Source organism: Bison bison, unplaced genomic scaffold (genome assembly GCF_000754665.1).
Source record: "Bison bison bison isolate TAMUID 2011002044 unplaced genomic scaffold, Bison_UMD1.0 scf7180017864485, whole genome shotgun sequence".
Taxonomy (NCBI): domain Eukaryota; kingdom Metazoa; phylum Chordata; class Mammalia; order Artiodactyla; family Bovidae; genus Bison; species Bison bison.
Genome location: NW_011495045.1, coordinates 5714345 through 5735999, shown reverse-complemented (window position 1 = coordinate 5735999; position 21655 = coordinate 5714345). Strand labels below are relative to the sequence as shown.

Genomic DNA, 21655 nt, shown 5'->3' with positions numbered 1-21655 from the left:
GAATAACATTCCATTATATGCATATACGCAGAAATTGTTTACCCTTTTATCGACTGATGGACATTTGGCTGTTTGCACCTTTTAGCTATTGTGAATAATTCTGCTATGAACATGTGTGTACACATTTTTGTTTTTTGAACACCTGCTTTTCATTCTTTTGGGTATACACCTGGGAATGGAATTGCAAAGTCACTGAGTAATTCTATGTTTAACTTTTTGAAGAGCCAGCAAACTGTTTTCTACCATTTTACATCCCTATCAGCAACGTACAAAAGTTTCAACTTCTCTACATCCTCACCAACACTTTTACTTATTTTTTCAGAATCATCAGTAGGCATGAAGTGGTAGCTCATTGTGGTTTTGGTTTGCATTTTCCTAATAACTAACAACGTTAAGCATATTTGCATGTGCGTATTAGCCATTTGGGGCTTCCCTGGTGACTCAGCAGTAAAGAATCTACCTGCAATGCAAGAGACGCAGGAGACATGGGTTCGATCCCTGGGTGGGGAAGATCCCCTGGAGGACAGCATGGCAACCCACTCCAGTATTCTTGCCTGGAAAATCCCATGGACACAGGAGCCTGGAGGACTACAGTCCATGGGGTCACAAAGAGTCAGACGCCACTGAAGAGACTGAGCACACGCACATAAACCTTGGCCATTTATTCATCTTCTTCGGGGAAATGTCTATTCAAGTCCTTTGCCCATCTGTTATTAATATCAGATTTTTTTTTGGTCTTCTGTTGCTAAGTTAGAAGAGTTCTTTATGTAGTTTTTATCCTAGGCCCTTAATAGATAAATGATTTTGAAATATTTTCTCTTATTCTGGTTGTCTTCACTTTCTTGATAACGTTCTTTGATCCAAATAGTTTTTAATTTTGATGAAGTCCATTTTCCTATTTTTTTCTTTTATTGCTCATGCTTTTAATGTCTAAGAATTCAAGGTCATGAATATTTTCCCCTGGTTTTCTTCTGAGAGTTTTAGTTTTAATACTTATATTTAGGTCAATGATGCATTTTAAATTAATTTTGTACATAATGTGAAGTACAGGTCCTTCTTTTGCATATGGATATCCAGTTGTCCTGATACCATTTGTGGGAGATACTATTTGCTTGTCAAATTATCATAGATGTGTGGGTTTTATCTGAAATCTCAATTTATTCCACTAATCTAATGTGCATGCCTGCTAAGTTGCTTCAGTCATGTCCCTGTGGACTGTAGCCTGCCAGGCTCCTCTGTCCATGGGATTCTCCAGGCAAGAATACTGGAGTGGGTTGACATGCCCTCCTCCAGGGGATCTTCCTGAACCAGGAATTGAACCTGGTCTCCTGCAGCTCCTGCAATGCAGGCAGATTCTTTACCACTGAGCCACCAGGGAAGCCCTCACTAATCCACTGTATTAGTTTTAAAATAATTATTGTTGTTGTTGTTTTCCCTTAAGAGTAAATTGCAAGACAGGAAGTAGGTTCAAAGAGAAGATTTCAGGAGATTTGGCCATCATGAAAAGGAGAAAGGGGCACAGCCTTGCATCTCTCATATGACACGCTACACCAGATTATCCACATATAATATTTCACTTAATGTTCACAATCCTTCACGATTATCTCCATTTCAAAAACACAAAAACTAAAATGCAAGGACGGTCATTAACATTCTTGCTCATGGTATACTCTGCTGAGAGCTACAGCTGCATCCCAGATCTGTTTGATTCTACACTCTTTTGTTTTCCCCCTCTATTGTTTTGTTTCCAGTTTTGGACATGAGTTTTGAAGTGTCTTCTGACCTGCAGAGAAGATATCCAGCTGGCATTCAAAAATACAGCCCTGCAGCTCAGAAAACGCTTGCAGTTAGAGATAAAGTTTAAAAATAATTGGCATACCAGAGTGGTTGAAGCCATGGAAGTAGAAAGGATCACGGATAGAGAATATCAGAAGGCCTAGGTCTAGACCTCCAGTGGAATCCCAGGGCACAGTCAAAGGTTAGGCAGAGGAGGAGAAGAGGAGGACGTTGTACCTCGAGACTACAGTCTAGTGAGGCCAAGCACCACGTCCATCTTGTTCATCTCGAGATCGCTAATGCCTAACAAGAACTCTACATAGTGAATGCTCAATAAATACTTGTTGAACGAATTAACTGGTTGGTACTAAAGTTAAAGGAGAGGAATGTTTCCAGAAGGAGACTATTCAAAGGCAGTAAATGCTTTTGAAAAGTCAATGGAAGATAAGGTATGAAACATGACCACTTTGATTAGGCAACAAGACAGTCAACATGGACCCAAGAAAAACATGAAGTGGAGTAACGAGTAAAAGACCAATTAGTGGATTAAGAAGTGAAGGGGAGGTAACAATGAAGAAAGAGCACTTGGAGATCATTCTTTCAAGAAGTCTGATGCAGAGGAATAAGATAAATAACTCAGTAGCTAGAGGGTTATCAAATTGCATGAATGTTTGTATTTTTAGATGAGAGGCATTTCAGCTTATTTGTCAACATAGGTATTGAATTAACACTCCATTTTATAAGAAACTGTGAATTTATTTGCAGTCTTTTAAATAAGTAAGTCATATACAGAAAAGAATTATTCCAGGGAGGGAGAATTTACTAGACTTATGAAAAAGAATCTCTAAATATTTAGACCTAGGTACATTGGCAGTTTAAACTAACCTAAAGAAAGTACTAAAGAGGACAAGGATAAAATAAAAAGCCTATCAAGAAAACAGAAATGACTGGTTCAAAACAATGCTAGAAAAAAACATTGAAACTAATTTGGGTACTAATAGTCTATTTCATGGAGAAGGCAATGGCACCCCACTCCAGTACTTTTGCCTGGAAAATCCCATGGATGGAGGAGCCTGGTAGGCTGCAGTCCATGCAGTAGCTAAGAGCTGGGCACGACTTAGCGACTTCACTTTCACTTTTCACTTTCATGCATTGGAGAAGGAAATGGCAACCCACTCCAGTGTTCTTGCCTGGAGAATCCCAGGGACGGGGGAGCCTGGTGGGTTGCCGTCTATGGGGTCGCACAGAGTTGGACACGACTGAAGCGACTTAGCAGCAGCAGCAGCAGCAGCAGTCTATTTCAGTCTCAGTGTAAATATCTCATTCAAGAGAAAAAAATATATGGAGGTTTGAGAACACTATCTTATCTACTCTACAAAAAATATTTTACCTTTCACATTTGGGCAAATACTTTCTTTAAGTGTTTTACTTTAGCCTTATTAATGTGGTTTTAAAAACTATCTTTAACATATAAAACTGGTTGTGGTCAGCCTTTCACTATTTGGTTTTTATAAATTATTATTTAGATACTTTTAGATCAGGCCTGGGTAAACTATAAAAGATAAGAAAACATGAATGCTATTAAACCAAAAGGTAAGATATGAAGTAAAATAGAAATTACCAGGCAGGGTAGATTTCCCAACATGTTAGAATTAACAAGGAAAAAAAAAATATAACACAGTTAAGTTCAAACAAATTGAATGACCTATGCACTCAAAAGTTTTGGAAATCCCCAAAGAAATGAAACTTCTTGCCTCTGAGAAGAACTGCAAATTTTCTCTATTTGAGACTTTCAAGTGATCTGTATTATGTGTTTGTTGTTTTATATTTTGCTTTGTTTGGTGTAACTGTTTGGAGCTTGTTTATTTCCAAAGATATTTTGTTTAAGATATTTTAGCCTTTCTGAATCAGCAGCATCCTGCATGTGGCTAAATGGTACTCGGAGTAACGGTGGTGGTGATAATGATGGTATGATCTTCACACTCCTAGAAGCAACTCGATTCTAGTATTGCTACAGAACAGTGCATTATAAAGGTGAAGTACTGGGACTTCCCTGGTCGTCCAGTGGGTAAGAATCCACCCTGCAAAGCAGGCAATACAGGTTCAGCCCCTGGTTGGGGAACTAAGATCCCACATGCCTTGCCACAACTAAAACAGGATGCAGCCCAAGAAACAGAACAAATGAGTGTGAAGAATGTGGTACTTCTTTTTTTAAAAAAAGAGTGAAGTACCACAAGAAAACTTCTGTCTCCAAAATATTAGTAGCATATAAATACTAAATTTCTGATCTAATATGCTAGGAGTCCTTACTGAGCAATACGGAGTACTTACTTGAATTAGGGGGCCAGGACTCCCGGTACTCACTACCTGCTTGAGTTCTGGGTGACTTGCCCCGAACCTGGGGAGTGACACAAAATCACAAGAGTTATGATCAATGGGAGAATTTAACCAAGAAATTTGAATCATAAAAGTATACTTAAAATATATACTTTTCTACCACAGCTTTTTTCCACAGAATATAAAATTGGATGTGTTTATCCTAGCAATAACAATGTACACATATAAAAAGCATTCTAGTTTTCAATGCATTGTCTCATATATTTCCTCAACCAATGCCAAGCTCATTCGGGGGGAAGAGGACGGAGAGTAAGCAGTAAAGGGAGACCTGTGGGTCAAGAGCTACAATCCCTTAGACAGCTACACAGCTGCTTAGAGTTATCTGTGAACTCCCTCCTTGACTGTCATACCATGATGAACGGTCAGCTCCCCTGAGAGGAAAACCAAAGAGAAAAGCAACTGTAACCTTCAGCAGGGCCTTCTATCTTAGCACTGCCTTCATCTATATCAAATTGACAAGAGCAGGCTTCTTCGGGGGATGAGAGAAACATCACAGAAAGAGGGTTACCCTTCTTTCTTGCTTCCTCTGGGTCTCCATGGCATGCAGGCGTTCCATGAGGCTGGAGATGCCCTGCTCCAGGCTGTCGATGGTGTGATGCTGAGGGTCGTGGCCACTGAAGCTGGTGCGTAGGCTGCGGAGGGCGTCTCGCACAAGCTGCAGGTCGCTGCTCTGTGGGCAAAACCCGCGGTGCCACCTTATTAACCACATCCCAACCGCGGGGCTCAAGAGCATACAGGGGAGGGGTTTTCAACAGATCTCTTATTTTTGATGGAGGAGGTAGAAATTGTAGGAAAACTTTTTCCTCCATAGACGCGAGCCCACTGATGGCTCACTAATTCTTAACTTGGGATAGTAAGTGCCTCACAGCTTTACACGCCCAACAGATGCAAGAATTGGGGAACAGGGATATAAAAGGCCGACTCCACTGGCGATGACTAGGGTACCCTTTTGGTTTTGGCTGGAAGTGGCAAGTCTGTACTCAAATCCTAAAGACATACCCCTCTGTGAACGACTGAAGCAGCTCCTTTTCCTGCCGCTGGAAGGAGAAAACCATTGCTTTGAGAGCTGTGATTGTTGTAGTTGGTCACCTAGAGCAGCAAGAAGAAAGGATGCTTGTACAAGGGAAAATTCCAAAGCAATTCCTCTTATTTTTCTTCTTTACACGAATCACTTCCTGATGTAGTGCAAAGATCTTTTTCCCTTTGGTTCACTGCTGTATCTCCAATACCTGACACTCAGAAGGTACTGCTGAATGCAGAGTTAACAAAATGAAAACCTCCGTTTGGAGTCCCTCGCCTAGCCTCTGCCTGGCCCCAGGAAGGCCTGAGAATGCTGCTCCAGCATCTCCTGCCTTTGCTTCAGTAATAAAAAGAAAAAAAAAGAACAGTGACTAAAACGTTTTGAGCCCAACTCTGTGCCAGGCAGATCTACCAGGACTGTGTTGTTATTTAGATGGACTATCTTATGTATTCTTCATCATGGCAGAGAAGGGCACTGCTATTTCCATTTTCCAGATGAGCCTTATTTCTAAGGTTCAGAAGCTAAGCAACTTAAGGTCACACAGTGGGAAAGTGTGTAAAAAAAAAAAAATGTTTTTTTTAAAAAAGAGGTAATGCTGGGATTTGAAACCAGATTTTCTTATCCCAGAACCTGCACTTTTATCCTCCCCACCAAACAGAAACCAACCTGTGGTGCTGGTTCAGCCCTGAGTTAATAACTGAATCTCCCTCTTTGCCCCCGTCAACGCGTGACAGAGACCCCGAGCGGCAGGCAGGTTACCTCGTCTGCCTCTCTTTTCATACAGTGAGCCAAAAGGACATCCTTGTGTTCCAGCTCTCGCTCCAGGTCCACCTGCAAATCGCATACACTCAATCAGACAGGGAGTCCTTCAGGTCGGAGGGGCAGGAAAGTCAGTGGTGAAACCCGGTCCCCACCTGCTGGTAACTGGCCTCGGACAGTTTCCGAAGTGCTTCTTCCAACTTGGCCTGGTTCTGCAGCAGGAGGCGATCTTTCTGCCCCAGCTCCTTCTGCAACAGAGACACAGCTTTCAGACGAGTGGCAAAGCCAAGGACATCCAACAGTTCACCTTTCGTGATGCCATTTCCATCTAAAGAAAGTAGAGTCCCACACAGTCAAAGGCTTTAGCATGGTCAGTGAAGGCAGATGTACATGTTTTTCTGGAATTCTCTGGCTTTTTTTAATGATCCAATGGATGTTGGGAATTTGATCTCTGGTTCCTCTGCGTTTTCTAAACCTAGCTTGTACATCTAGAAGTCCTCAGTTCACGTACCGTTAAAGCCTATCTTGAAGGATTTTGAACATTACCTTCTAGCATGTGAAATGAACACAATTGTACAGTAGTTCAAACATTCTTTGGCATTGCCCTTCTTTGGGATTGGATAAAGATAAAGCCTGGCTGAAATGAAGCTTCCAGACTCCTAGCTCTGAGTTCCTTCTCCTAGCCATGCTATCGACCTTCAGGGTTAGTGAATCAAAGGAACTCAGAAAAAGATTTCCTTGCAGAAAGCAAGGAGGGGAACAGAGTACTGAAGTGTTCTTTGAACAACAGCAACAATAGGCTGTTCACCAAAGGTCAGGTGGAAATAATTTCCAAACTGATACACATTCTTACTTTATATTCTCCCAAGAGCCGATTCCTCTCCTCTAGCTTCCTCTGCAGATCTACCTGCGAGAAGAATAAGACGGAATTCAATGGTGTGGGGGCATTATCTGCCAAACCAGCTAGGAAACCAGTAGGTAACTAGAGCTGATGTTGGCAGTTTACAGGATACAGCACAGAGAGGGCACGTCTATGGTAAAAACACACAGCTACTCTCCACATCTTCAGCGAGATAATCAGACTGTAGAACCACAAGGCAGCCCCAGGGTCTCAGTGTCCTCAACATCACAGGGCTCAAGGCCAGTGTGGTACAGGCTTTCATCTAGGAACAAGGAGGAGTCCTCTGAGGGGGAACAGATCTAACAGGACTTCATACTATATCCTATTTGGGGCTCAGTGGACTCCAAGTTCACTCTTTCAACTCACGTTCTGGTTGTGCAGCTCATCTTTGTCCATATTTGCCCTCAGTAGTTCCTGTTTGAGCTGAAGGACAGACGCGTCCTGCTGAGTCAGCCTCTGCTGCAGGGCATCCTGAGGAGAAAGCACACTCACTACGTGGTCCCAGCTCATCCATCAGGAAGCTGTTACTAAACCAGGAAACAAATGGAGCACAGGGTCCTGCCACAAGGAGATGAGCAGCAATTTTTCTGTTCCCTTTCAGGACACTAGAATCTAAAGGAAAATCCTATCCGTTGTCCTACCAGACTGATGGAAACCCGATTTTTCCCTCTGTGCTTTACTTGCCCCCACATTCCCCTGTGTTGCCAACAGCATGATGGTCTAGGGGGAGAATGTAAGTGGCCTCTGGGATCAGACAGACCTAGTCTCAAATTACACTCCTACCACTTGCTTTCATGACAGTGCATGCATGCTAAGTCGCTTCAGTTGTGTCCGACTCTTTGTGACCCTATGAACTGTAGCCCTTCAGGCTCCTCTGTCCATGGGATTTTCCAGGCAAGATTACTGGAGTGGGTTGCCATGCCCTCTTTCAGGGGATCTTCCTGACCCAGGGATCAAACCCTCGTCTCTTATGTCTCCTGCACTGGGAGAAGGGTTCCTTACCACTAGCGCCATGACAGTGATCTTGGACAATGCACTCTCCATCCTCCCTCCTTGGCTTTCTTCTCTAAATTCTTGGCCTGTAAATACTCAATCTAGATGAGCTCCTTTGTCCAAGAGGGCTGGGGCCTATCACTGCCTAACACCCTGTTCACAAAGGAGCCCTGGAATCACTCCCATCCTGCCTTCCAGAGCCTGGCCCCTGCCCGGCTTCCACTGCCTTTCACCGCCTTGTCTGGACCAGGACTGGGATCCTATTTACCTGCTCAGAAACGTTCTTAGACCGATGGTTCCTCCTCCCAGTGTAACAGGATCCTACTAATTTTAGGATATCTTCCTCTTAGCTTGTACCATCTTGGTTCCCACCAGGCATAGGACAAGGTGGGTTGTACACACTTACTTAAAAGGAGTGGCTATGATACAATCCTCCAACCACAGTGACTTCAAATGGAACTAACAGACTAGAGCTGCATCCCAGGAGATGTGCCCTGACTCTTCTCTCTTTACAGACCGAAAACAAACCATGCAGGCTCTGGAGGATGTGAGAGTCATTCTTAAATATGCTGTCTGCCATGACAGTACATGGCAAGGTGGCCTCAGATGCCCTCGGCACCAGTGGCTCAGACGAATATTTCCCAAAGTGTGCTTCATGGGATGTTAACAAGTGTTACGTGAGAGGAAAAGCACTTCTGCGGTTAACAGTCTGTTTTTTAGGCCAACCTCTTTATGGCAGACCTTCTCTGGTCCTTTAATATGCTATTATTCACTGTGACTCATCAAGCCTGTATGGCACTTCTCAGACTTATTTGAGCATGGAACATGCTGTTTTTTGGCATCTCAAAGGACTAAGACTACAGAACATACTCTGGAAGATGCTGCTGAGTTACACCCTAGTCTGGCTCATGAATGGGAGTGTAGGAAAACAGCAGTTTAAGAGCATCCTTTTCCACTTCTGAGGTATTATTCATTTAGCACATCTACTCCTACTGGGATGGAATAACATGTAAGCAAGAGGGGGTCGCACAGAGTCGGACACGACTGAAGCGACTCAGCAGCAGCAGCAGCAGCAAGATTATTAGCTAGATCACTGTTTGTATTAGCAAAAGACTAGACATAACCCAGAAGACTTATCAATAGGAACTGATTAAATGAATTATCATATATTTACATACTAGAATACTACAGTCTTTATGTACTAAAATAGAATGATCTCTAAGATATATTGTTAAGTGAAAGCAGCAATGTGTCAAGCTGGGTTTATAGTATTCTATTTTTTGGGGGGAAATTACATACATACGTATCTGGGGATAAGTGGTAAGTTGCCTCCAGGAAAGACAGCTAGGTGACTGAGGGGGCAGGGCTGGAAAGCCGACTTCTCAAGGATTATCCTTTCGTACTTTTTAAACTTCAAACCATTTGAATGTTATTAACTATTCAAACCTAAGTAAATTACAATTTTTAAGAGTATGTTCTTCTTCAGAACTGAAGAAAACTGACAAAATACTGAAACTGAAGAAAACCATAGTAACTGATTGTTTTCACACATAGAAAAAATCAAGGTGGCAGAGGGAAGTGGCAGCATCGTGAGTCATAACCACCAAAAGTACGACTCAGCAAAGCAAAGGTATGTTCCTCCAGCTGTCTCACTTCCCATCCACAAAGCCCTGTCTCTGCTGGGAGCACAGAGCCTGTGAAAGAGCCCATCAGATGTACATAAGAGAAGGCTATAGGACCCAACTAGTACCCCAGTTTCCTCAGAATGCTTTATCTTGTAGAGTATTTATTTACAGTGTTATATATCTTTCTTTTTACCTTTATCCCCTGTAAGTTTCTGGCTTCTTGTTTATATTTCAGCAGCTCCTTCTGCAAACCAAATATAGTTAGATCAGATGGTAGCATCTGGGTTGCTTCAGAAGCATTACCTCATTCTGTCAGTAAGAATATGAAACTCAGATAACCATTCCAAGGAAAATCAACCCTCCACTGAGGCCAAAGGCAGGTCTGGTCCAGGAAAAATGAAAAGCTGACCCATAGAAATGAACAGGACCCATCTCATTCTCTCCTGTGGCACCCACGCTCAGCTGCCCAGTTGCCCAGTTTCAACTGTTCATAATCTTTCTGGCCAAGAAAGAAAATGCCATACATTCCCATAGGTTCATCTTTCCTATATTTAGTAATCCTCACCAACAGGGAAACTTAATCATCAATCATAATAATCTAAATCCCTCTCCCTAAAATACATGATATCTCAATATACCTACCCCCAACCTCATGAAGTAATTATCTCACTTTTAATGTCCAGAAAGGGTTACAGAGTTTCTGTTCTCCAAGAGGGTATTGTTCTTTATGGATCAAATAAAAACACATTTGGCCCAATAATAAAACACTTTGTTAACTGTCCCTTACAACAGATTAAATATATGCACACGATTGTCACTAGGACAAAGATTTTAGGAGAGGAACACCCACAACTCAGACTCTACTCTCTCTTTTCCTATTGCAATCCCTTCAAGAGTTTGGAATTAACATATCTAAAATGGGGATTCTTCACCAGGACTCCACAGATGGGCTCCAAAGTTAGTCCACTCAAAACTCAGGTCAGTGAGTGCTCCCATGCAAACTGCTGGGGAGAGGGTTAATGGCTTCAGTCATATATACTTATGACTTCAAAAAAGCTAAGACCCACTGATCTAAAAAAATTCTGGGAAGTATTCATTAATAAAAAAAGACCATATTGAACTGTTGTTAATAATACTGTACTGTATATCCGAAAACTGTAAGAGAGTGGATCTTAAAAGTTTTCTTTATAAGAAACAATTTGTAAATATGTTAACTAAGCTGTGATTATTTCACAATACATACACATATTGAATCAACATGTTGTATACCCTGAAACTAATTATGTGATGTCACTTATTTTAAAAATAATCATATTGATAGTAGATCCATTATTTGTTTTAATTAAAAGGATAAATATGAAACATTTCAAACATAAAGAAAGGTATAAGTAATAATGACATAGATATCTATTATTCCCACTGAGATTAAAAAGGTGTTACTCTTTTATAGTATTTATGACATCTCTCTCTCTGTCAGTTAAAGACATAATACAGATACAGCTAGTCTGGAGTCTGCATCTCTCCCTTCTCCCCATGACTATACTACAGTTGGTGTGTAATATTCCCATAATTTTTTTAAAGGATAAAATGTGCATTTCCTGACATACCTTTAGGTCTTGATTCTCCTCTATACTCTGATCCAGACGACTTTGGATTATAATCTGAATACAAGGCAAAAAGAGATGGTTATGTATCTATGCTGTAAAATTCGGAGGTCATTCATCAACAGATATTTACCGAGCAGCTACTAGATGCTAGCCAGGGTAGAGCAGCTACAAAGAACTGCCTTCCAGTGGATGCATGTGCCCTGGGGGTGCGAGGAGATGACTATGGATAAAGTTTAGAATGAGTATGTGTGTGTTGTGTGCAGAGGGTTTGGCAAAGGGAAAGAGAAATGATAAGAGATGAAGCTCAAGAGGAAAATGGAACAGGATCATGAAAGCCAGGAAGGATAATGGAGGAACTGATGAAAAAGTTTTAGGCAAAGGGATGACAAAACAAGTTTGCTTTGAAGTGAAGTTATTCTTGCTGTTTTAGGGAAAATGAATTAGAGGACAGGAGAGGAATCAGGGAAACCAGTTCAGAGGCCACCAGAATGCTGGATGAAGGCCTGAATTAAGGCAGTACCTGTGAAAATGGAGAAAAGCTGGATGAAGACATTTTAAAAGTATACTGATAAAACTTGGTGACTAAATACTGGAGTTGGTTGTCATTTCCTTCTCCCGGGGATCTTTCCAACCCAGGGATCGAATCCGTGTGTCTCCTGCATTGACAGGAGGATTCTTTCCTACTGTACCACCTGGGAAGCCCTTCAAGTATGGGTGTCAGATTTGTTTTGGGTATTTGGTTACATGGATGGTGATAAAAAACAGAAACTTAAAGGACAAATAGTTTTGAGGGTGGGGAGAGAAGGGAGAGAAAGCTGTTGAATTTAGGACTCATTGAAATTGAGATGCTTATGGGACATACAGAAGAGATAACAGGCAGGTGCATGTTGCCTTTACAAATGTAGAACTCCATGGAGAGAGCTAAAAATAAATATAAATTTAAATAATTATATAAATGTATTTAAATAAAACAATTAAGTTATTTCATGCAGAGCTAGAAATAAATATTTGAGAGGCAACATATGAGACAGGTGGGAAGTGAATGAAGCCATGGCAGCAGGTATTGCCCAGGTGAACGCACAGGACAGAAGAGAGCCCAGAGTAGAGCCCTGAGGAGCAGCAACACTTAAGGTGTAGTTGTTTTAGTGCCCAACTCATCTGCGACCCCATGGACTGTAGCCCACCAAGGTCCTCCATCCATGGGGTTTCCGAGGCAAGAGTACTGGAGTGGGTAGCCATTTCCTTCTCCAGGGGATCTTCCCAACCAGGGGTTGATTCTGCGTCTCCTGCTTGGGCAGATTCTTTACCACTGAGCCATTGGGGAAGCCCAAAACTTTAAAGGACAGGGAGAAAGAGAAAAGCTTCAAAGGGGATGTGAACTAATGCCGCCTGCCGTTCATTAAAGAAAGGCAGCCATCAAGCCACCACGTAACAGCTGCCCAGGCAGTGAGCCTTGAGGGGACTCAGGGTGCAAACAAAGGATACCGGGATCTAGCAGGCCCCAGCCGCAACAGGACACTCAGGGTGAGAGAGCACGGGATACTGGCCCCAGGTAGCTGAGCTGCACATCAGAGGATCGAATTCAGGGAGCCCTGACTCTTGCATCTTCTCCTACATAGAAAAGCGCTAAATTCCTTGAGATAGCTGGTTTTCTTTTACTAACAGTGATTTCTGAAGTTCTGACTACCTGGTTTTGTTGCAAAAATTCCTATAATGTCCTGGCTTCCCCTATTCCTCTTCGGAACAGTCTCTCAGAATTATCTGAGATGCTGTTTCCCAGGCTTAAGTCCTTGGTTTTGTCCACTGAATAAAACATAACCTTCAACCTTTAGACTGTGCTTTTTTTTTTTTCAGTCAACAGGGACCTGAGTGTAAACTCCACAAGGAGAGGGTCTGAGGTTTCATCTGTCGTTTCCGTGTCTCCAGTTCTTCAAACCGTGTCTGCACATGGTCAGCATGCAATAAATATTTGTGGAAGAAAGGAAAAAACAGTCGAAAACATATGAGGAAAACCAGCAGAGCTGAAGTCAGGGAAGGGAGCATTTTACGAAGGCACAGATGAGTGTCCAATGCTAAACATAAATCACACACACAAGCCAGATTATTCCGTGTCCAGTCACAAAAGAGGAGCTCACCAACTGTTCCTCGGGATTGACTCCTGGTTCACAGAGGGCCAAGGGCCTCTCCTGTTCATCTTCAGGTAAGGATCCATTGAGCAGTAAGGCCTGGACAACCACAAAGGCAGAAAGAAATTTAACTCCTGTCAGATGACAGAGTCTAGAGCTGGGCGGAGTAAGCTTGTCCCAAAATGAAACCACAACTGGGCTTCCTCTGGAAATCTGCCTGATAACTGTGGATCTTTAGATTCTGCCAATTGCCCATCATAGATCTGTCTGGATCGCCTTGTGTCTGGCCCATGCTTGACGCCTCTTTCATCTCTCTGGATGTACCTGAATCCTCTGCTCCAAGGCTCCTTAGCCCCAGAAAAAATTCTAAAAATAAACTTAATTTTAAGAAGTGACATTGTTGAACCAGAGCTGGCTGTTCAAACTGAATTTTACCAGCTGGAAAGTGAACTAAATGCAGTGCAGAATTATCCTGGCTTAGAAAAGTTTATTATAAGGAATTATTTGGAATACATTTATGTATGTATGTATATATGTATGTAGGCATTGGCTGCATTAGAGCAGCTTGCAGGATGTTAGATCCCCAAACAGGGGTCAAATCCAAGCCCACAGCAGTGAAAGTGCTGAGTCTTAACCACTGGACTGCCAGAAATGTGGGGGTATTTGATTCTTGTTTGACTTAGCAATTCTGCATTTTTGCTCCCTAAGGCAACCTGGATAGAACAAGAAGAAAAACATATTTGCAGAGAGGTGTCCTTATTCAAGTCTTCACACTTGGCTTTGTTTTTATTAGAATATGGTGGGGCGGGGTGGGCAGATTTATTCTGAGGCTAATGAAGCTCAAACCTCAGGGCCCCTCCCAGGCCTGCTCCTCCTAGGGTTCTATATCTGACATCGTAGTCATAATCTGTAATCTTATTCTTAAAGAAGGCCCCCCAAGTGGTACACTTTAGAACCCAGAAAACTTGGATCTACCCCTGCAGGTAGGTATTAGGAGACCTATGGGCTCAATGAAAGATTTAAAAATCTATAGCCACTTTGTATACAATTTTTTTCTCAATCCAGTCCGAAGAGATACAGAGATTCTTATTTCAGTAAATATAACATAAATTGTATCACAAATGTTGGTATATAAAAACATTTTACAATCCAGACACTATCAAGTCTACCAAGTACTAATTAATAAAACAATTTTAGTCAGTCTACTGGATGTGGTTCTCCCATGGAGTTGTGGCAAGAGGTGTAGACAAGTATAAGAAAGCAAAAGGAGCTGAGGAGAGTGACACTGCAGAAGTCCTGACTCTAAGAGCAAAGCGTTCACAGACTCTAATGAGGTACGCTAACCAGTCAGCAATCCCGGACATGGCTCAGCATGCAACGGGTTCATCCCCGAAAGAGTTAAGGAGCCCAGTGGATGCTGAGAGCCCCATTGTATTCTGTAATGGGACTGAATTCTCATTGTGATCACATGGCTGTGAATTAAAACTCCTCTGTTTGTGGGGAATATTAGGATGCTGACTTTCTGCCTGTTGATTCTCTTTTTTTTCTGTCTAATCTGCCATGGGATTTCTCCCAGACTGAAAAATGCAAACCAAACTGAAAACCAAACTGATGGATATCTATGTTCGTACAATGAAATGATCCTGAGAAAAACCTGGTTGAATGTAATCCCAAAATTCTTCATGCTTTAATCCTTCCTATTAAAAGCACACACACACAAATCCATTGCATTAATTAAACCATTCCTTACTGGACTAACGAGAAGAGAACTAAAAGGCAGACATTTAAAAATACAGAGCAAATGGGAAAAGTGCAACAACTCTCCCTGGGAATGTTTGGGCAGTAAACATTCCTCAACGCCTCTCTGGGCTCCTGGGGCAGACAGTGTGTAAATTGTTTTACCACTGCACCAACCCCCCGTTTTCTTTAGGACCCCTTTGTGTCCCCACCCTGTTGCTGGCCGGTTGGGAGCACGCCCTCCACCGCCTGCCGCCTGCCAGAGCCACTCACATAATGTGGGCTTTGTTTATGTGTCCATAAATATTTGACAATTCAGAAGCAGTGCAGTTCCCAGCACAAACAGAAAGGAATATTCCTGGGCAATTTCAGGGTCATCAGAACACTATAAGGCTTCCCCCAAACAGGGCCACATACACAAAGGTGGAGGACTGAGGGGGTCATTCAGGCTAGGAACTAAGTCAAGTGGGTCAGTTGGCCTCTGGGGGAGGCTTGCTGGCACAGAAGGTGTAGGAAAAACTGAAGGGCTCAGTTGCCCTTCTGTCTGATCACTGTACCTTGGCGTCCACTTACGAACGCACCAAGGGTGAGCTAAATCCCTTAGCTAGACTCAGGTGGAGACCTGTGTCATTACTGGCACTTACAGCCCTCCTCATGGTGAATTCCTCGCAGAAAATCTTGATTCTTCACAATTCCATTCTTTGGGGGAAGCTGCCATTGCAGGTCTGTGGCTGCAAATAGGGGAGAAACCCACCCACAAAGCAGAGAGCCAGGGTGGAGGTTTGGTAGGGGAGGGTGGATACGGCTCCCAGGCAGAACTCCTAACAGCTGTGCTGTCAACAAGCGTCCAGGAGGCCCGTTTAAGCGAACTCACATGTAAGGGATTTTTCTGCTCTTCGCATTCTACCCTCTCCATCTAAACTCAGCTCTGACCTCACAGAAAACCGAATCACTTTATTTTCAACTGATCCTACTGAGTTAATAAACAACTGGTGCGGGAATTCCCTGGCAGTCCGGGGGTTAAGTGATCCAGGTTCAATTCCTGGTCTGGAAACTAAGATCCCACAAGCCTCACAGCATGGTCAAAAAACAAACCAAAAAAAAAAAACAAAAAAACCAGCAACTGGTGCACCAAAGACAAACGACAAGGGAAAGAGCTACCTGTAATCCTGATATCATTTTCTTGGCTTCCTCCATTTCTTTTTCCAAATGTTCTTGTTGTTCCAACAGCTGCTCTTCCCATGAAGTCTCCAGGTAGGTCCGGGGGCTGCCTGGTCTCCAGTCCCGGGGTAATGGAGAGTCTGTCTCTTCTACGAGATGGGAGGAGGGAGTACAGCTCATGGTGAGGAAAACTGAGTTCGGGAGCAAGCCCTCGCCGACCTCGGCGTTCACAGGGCTGGGTCACCTGCCTTCCGCACCTGCCTCACTGCGCAGGCTGGACTCTCCACCAGGTGGGGGTGTGGGACAGGAGGAACTGGCCACTGACTCCACTAACCCCGGGCTCCGGGGAGCAAAGCTGAACTTGGTTGAGGCGGTCCACCCTCTTCAGAACCTTAAGGATTCCCTCCCGGGGAACCCTGGTAGGGGACAAGTTTTACTCTTTATCTAGAACTGGCTCTCCCAGGGCTCGGTCCCTCAAGCGACAAAGAGAGGAGCTGTCAGATGCAATGAAAAGGAGCTTCAGAGGGGAGACCTCAACTCATATTCCTTTGACCATTTTGGGAGGACGGAACCCCTTTCACATATAACATTGTGTGAGTCACAAAAACAGGAAGCAGACCAGTATAAGCAAACTCTGTACCTCCCTCTCCCCAGTTTTATTTCCCTGTCTTTACAGTCTCTTTTTCTGATTTCATTGGTAAGAATGAATATTATAATAAGCCTAATCCCTCTGGGTTGTTGTCTGATTTCACGAGGCAACTGTGTGTGGGACCCGTGGTGCCCGGCCCAGAGCAAGCACTCTGTAAAGACCTCCCTCTCCCTCCCCAGGGTCCCCGGACTTTCTGACTCAGTAACATAACTAACTTTCTGGGTACTGATGCTAGGGCTAGATGGGGTGTGAAATAAGGAAGAATTTAATTCCAGTTTTCCTTCAGAGGACTTCGGTTTCATTATCTCTCTTCCAGGCAAATAAAACTCTTAAGTCACGCAGTTTGCTTCTTCCTTGCTTTCCTCTGTGTTTATCTAAGAAAAAGGAGACTGAGACAGAGGAAGGAGAAGTCTAAACAATGTAGCCTTTACACAAAACAGGATGCAGACCTGCTCTCTGCTGTATATTCTTAGACACCTCCGCTCTGTATATTCCTGGCCCCAATATAAGTTACAGAAGTACTGAAATTACTTGCACAACACAGAAATGATAAAAACTTTTTACTTGAGCAGGCTTCTGACAGTTCCAAAGTCATCTCCTAACTTCACAGGTGGTCAGCTGTCTACACTGCCGCAGGACATCTGACAGTTTGGACAACGGAAGTGACAATTTGTGAGAGGATACTACATTCTCTCGGAGAAGGCAATGGCACCCCACTCCAGTACTTTTGCCTAGAAAATCCCATGGATGGAGGAGCCTGGTAGGCTGCAGTCCATGGGGTTCCTAGAGTCGGACACAACTGAGCGACTTCACTTTTACTTTTCACTTTCATGCATTGGAGAAGGAAATGGCAATCCACTCCAGTGTTCTTGCCTGGAGAATCCCAGGGACGGGGAAGCCTGGTGGGCTGCCGTCTATGGGGTCGCACAGAGTTGGACACGACTGAAGTGACTTAGCAGCAGCACTACATTCTCTGGCTCCAAAGCATTAGAGCTCTCTAGAATGGACCCTGCATGCACAGACTATGTGTGGAGAAGGCCAGGGAGCTGATAGTAGACAGTCAGGACCCCCAAACTCTTTGCTGAGGGCTGTTCCTTGAGCCACCCCAGGCAGGCCGAGAAGATAGTACCTGTTCTGTTCTCTACTCCTTCGGAGGGAATAATCACGAAATCTGCCCTCTCCTCCGACTGGGTTATAACAGATTCGCTCTTTGCACTGTGGATAGGACTGGGGGAAGTCAGGCTGTGACGGAAGGAAAAAGAAGAGAGAAACAATTATTGCAAACAGTTGTTTAGAAGCCAACTTTCCTAATTTATTCCAGAGATGGGTTCTTATTCATCTAACTCCTACTGCCTAACACGGTGCCTGGCCCACAATAAGAAGAAATACTTATTGAATGAATGGTGAACTTGTTAAATGAATGAAATGAATGCTGAATGACCCATCCCCAGAAGCTTCCACAACAAAGTTTCCTTTAAGTCTAATTCACTAAGAGATTTATCAAACTGGTGGATAATGTAGCATTTTAAAGAACTCCACTCTTGTTTGGTTTGGCTTTTTGTTTTTGTCTTTCACTTACCACCACCACCACCTCCTGCATCATGATCCCTGGGCCCAAGTTCAGAGACGGATGGACTATATGCATTTTAGTAGCTTTGGGAGCTGGAAGGAAAATATTTTTCTAATAACATTGATCTATCACACACACGTGCAATACCAGCAGAGTAATCATGGCAGATCTGCTCTGGGCTGCTCCCAAAGGCAGAGACAAGGTGAAGGGTGCCTCAATGGGGAAAAACTTCGGAGTGTGGACAGTGCCAGGCTGAGCAAAGGGTAGTGATATATCAACAACGCTAGGATATGGTACAGAAAAGGGTGTAATATCTCAAAAGGGGACAAGACCTGCTAGGGGACAATAAAGGTTTACTTGATTTACTGCCAAGAGTTATTCATATCTCTGCCACACTAATTTTTACATTGTCAGAGGGCTTCCCTGGTGGTCTAGTGGTTGGGAGTCCACCTGCCAATGCAGGGGACAGGGTTTGATCCCCATTTGCGGAAGATTCCACATGCTCTGGAGCAACTAAGCCTGCGCGCCACACCTACTGAGCCTGTCCTCTAGGTTCCAGGAGCCGCAACTGCTGAGTCCATGTGCTGCAACTCCTGAAGCCCGAGCACCCTAGAGACAGTGCTCCGCAACAAGAGAAGCCACCACAATGAGAAACCCAAGCACCGAAACTAAAGAGGAGCTTCCACCCACCGCAACCAGAGAAAGCCTGAGCAGCATCGCAGACCCAGCACGACAAAACAACAAATAAATCAATCTTTTTTTTTTTTAAACTGTCATCAGAAATCTTGCAACAATTCTTAAATTCTAGTATAACTACTAGCTTTGGAAGGAACGGTTTGCATTTGGGAAGAAGCAGAATTTTAAATCTCCAGAAGCAAATCTAGAGGATATGATGGAATGTGAGGCTGACACTGCCATCTGAAGAGCCCTCTTTCTTTGCACCCACCTTGAGAACATCAGCACCAAAACAATCTCAGGGGTTGTGGGGTCTGCAGGCCCAGCCCCCTCTCAGGAATTCTTTCCAAATCCATCACCCAGACAACAGTGAAAGTGTCTTGGATTCACTGACCCACTTAATGTGCCCCTGAAGTCTCCCAGGCTAATCCTCACAGCCACGATCAGGAGTTAACATTTCATCTTCCTAGAAACCACGAAAAACAAGAGCCAAGCACAGTGGAGGCAGCCAGTGATTTCAAAAAGCTCTGAAGCAGCCTGACGACTAGTGTCTGAACCTCCTCAGTGTCCCGGGTTTTGGGCTTTGGTGGGAATGACCTCAACCAGTAATACACTCTGATCCTTATCAGAACCATATGGGAAAAAAGTTGTCTTTTGCTCCTGCAAATTAAAAAAAGTGTCACTTAACAATATCTATAAATTTACAACCCAAACAGGCAGACAGGTGGAGAAAGGCAAGAAGTGCTATTTAGAAAAGGAAATTGCTCCAGGGAACTCTCTTATCCATCTCTCACCACTTAGGCAATCTGACTTCCAGGTCAACATGAATTAGCTGCTGGAAAAGCACCAGTCTAGGGGTACCATTCACAAGAAGAATAGATTTATGCTCTTCAGGCCTCAGCATTCACCTTCTTATAGAAATGGGGATCCGAGTGCAGAAAGAGGCCTGCACCCCAGCTGCTCCTCTTTGAGAAATGGTAAGACCACACTTTCCCAGCTGACAAGGCGCTGTGGCTGACGGGTGCCCCTGCCTGCATCCGGCTGGACCACAGTGGATATGTGTGAGACGAAGGGGGTGGGGGGTGGGAGGAGTGGTGTGAACCTAGGATGCGGGGAAAACTGCTTTCCTGAGAGCAGAGACGCATGCTCAGCTAGATCAGCCCAGCGGCTCCCTCCTAAGTGAGCCATCTCCCATATAAGGGCAGAAGGAGGCGGATGTCTGCATACCCAGCCCCACTGGGGGAGTGGCAGAGCAGCCAAAGAAAACAACATTTCTCTTTCTTGAATTGGGGCTGCCAGTATGTGAGCCACAGAGAGATAAAACCCTGAAACTAAACGCCTGGGTCTAAAAGATAAAAGAAATCTGAGGAAGAAAAATCCTGAGGCACATGTGAGAGCATGATGCCTTCCCCAAGGAAGAACCTCATGCAGGAGGATGGTACACTAACGTTATTTTAATGCTAATTAATTACATGGCTTGGGATCTCCCTGATGAGCTTAAAAAACTGTTTTATAAACAAGTAACCCCCCACTTGCCATTATAATCCCGTCAAGACAGGGAACAACTGATTACAAACCAGGTCTCACTGATACATTCCTAATTCCCACAGGTCTAACATCTCTCCAATCTTAACTTGTCAGACAAGCAGTCTCCCAGAAAAGATATCTCCAATTAAAAGTCCAATCAATTTTTTAAATGGGTACGAGGCAATAAGAGTTCCGTTATGTCCTGAAGTGCTGGCTTCAGCAGAGACCTGCTGCTGCTGCTGCTGCTACTGTTGGTGCTGCTAAGTCGCTTCAGTCGTGTCCGACTGTGCAACCCATAGACGGCAGCCCACCAGGCTCCCTCGTCCCTGGGATTCTTCAGGCAGAGACCAGACGTGCGGTCAAAAGCCACTCCTTCTCCCATGCTCGTTGCAGCTTCTTAAATAAACCCACTGTATTTTACAGTGCTCATCTCAGGCCCTCAAGCAGGCTGTTCTCCCCAGTACAGCGCCCCCACCGATCCCCCGTCTGTCTCTGGCCAACAGCATCCTCCAGTTGTGGCCCTGCTCCCACCCAAGCCCCCCACACACACCTCCAAAGCCGAAGTGGCTTCAGCTCACCATTTGACCTGCGTCCCGCCCATGGTCCCCCTCGTGGCTCCGGCTTCAGCAAGTCGGCTTCCCTGGGTGTAGCGGGAGGCTGAGAGTCACAGCGCTCCCCGATTCGGGCATGTCTCCCCGCGCTGGGGGCCCCCGAAGAACGACTCCCCCTGGCAGGCCAACTACGAGAGCCGATCGCCCCAGTCCCGGCAGAGAGCAAGGAGGGCAGAGAGGCAAGCGTCTCGGCCCCAGGCACGGAGATGCTCCGGGTTCCGGGGCGCGCCGTCCCGGCAGCTTAGACACTGCAGCGGCCCGGCCTCGGCGGAAACCGCCTCCCCTCGCAGGCTGCCGGCTCCCGGCAGCCGCATCCGTGGTCCCCGCGGCCGCGCGGCTCCGGGAGTGCCCCCGGGCGCAGGCATCTCAACCCATCTCCGCGCCCCGGGAGAAAAGCCCTGCCCGCGGCTCCGGCCGAGCGGTCGAGTGCCCGGGCGGGCGGCGGTCCCCGCTCCGCGCCGCCTCCCGGTCCCGCCCTCCCGCGCCCTCCTCCCCCCGCTCTCCGAGCTGTCACACGCGG

At 44.7% G+C, this 21655-nt stretch overlaps 1 protein-coding gene across 6 annotated transcripts in view; it reads right to left on the bottom strand.

Moving 5' to 3' along the window:
• Window positions 1-21655, bottom strand: part of DIXDC1 (DIX domain containing 1) — a 79057-nt gene that overhangs the window by 14285 nt on the left and 43117 nt on the right. For 4 of the 6 annotated variants that reach the window (XM_010862876.1, XM_010862875.1, XM_010862878.1 and 1 more), the window contains 12 exons: window positions 17882-17994; window positions 16104-16252; window positions 13215-13304; window positions 11080-11133; window positions 9666-9716; window positions 7221-7325; window positions 6807-6860; window positions 6109-6201; window positions 5954-6025; window positions 5173-5262; window positions 4682-4843; window positions 4108-4174 (listed from right to left, as the gene is read on the bottom strand). In XM_010862876.1, the coding sequence (XP_010861178.1) occupies window positions 4108-4174; window positions 4682-4843; window positions 5173-5262; window positions 5954-6025; window positions 6109-6201; window positions 6807-6860; window positions 7221-7325; window positions 9666-9716; window positions 11080-11133; window positions 13215-13304; window positions 16104-16252; window positions 17882-17994 (1100 nt within the window). Of the gene's footprint in view, window positions 1-3023; window positions 3858-4107; window positions 4175-4681; window positions 4844-5172; window positions 5263-5953; window positions 6026-6108; window positions 6202-6806; window positions 6861-7220; window positions 7326-9665; window positions 9717-11079; window positions 11134-13214; window positions 13305-16103; window positions 16253-17881; window positions 17995-21102; window positions 21567-21655 lie in introns of those variants that run through there. The other 2 variants (XM_010862881.1, XM_010862879.1) reach the window with 2 other exon arrangements.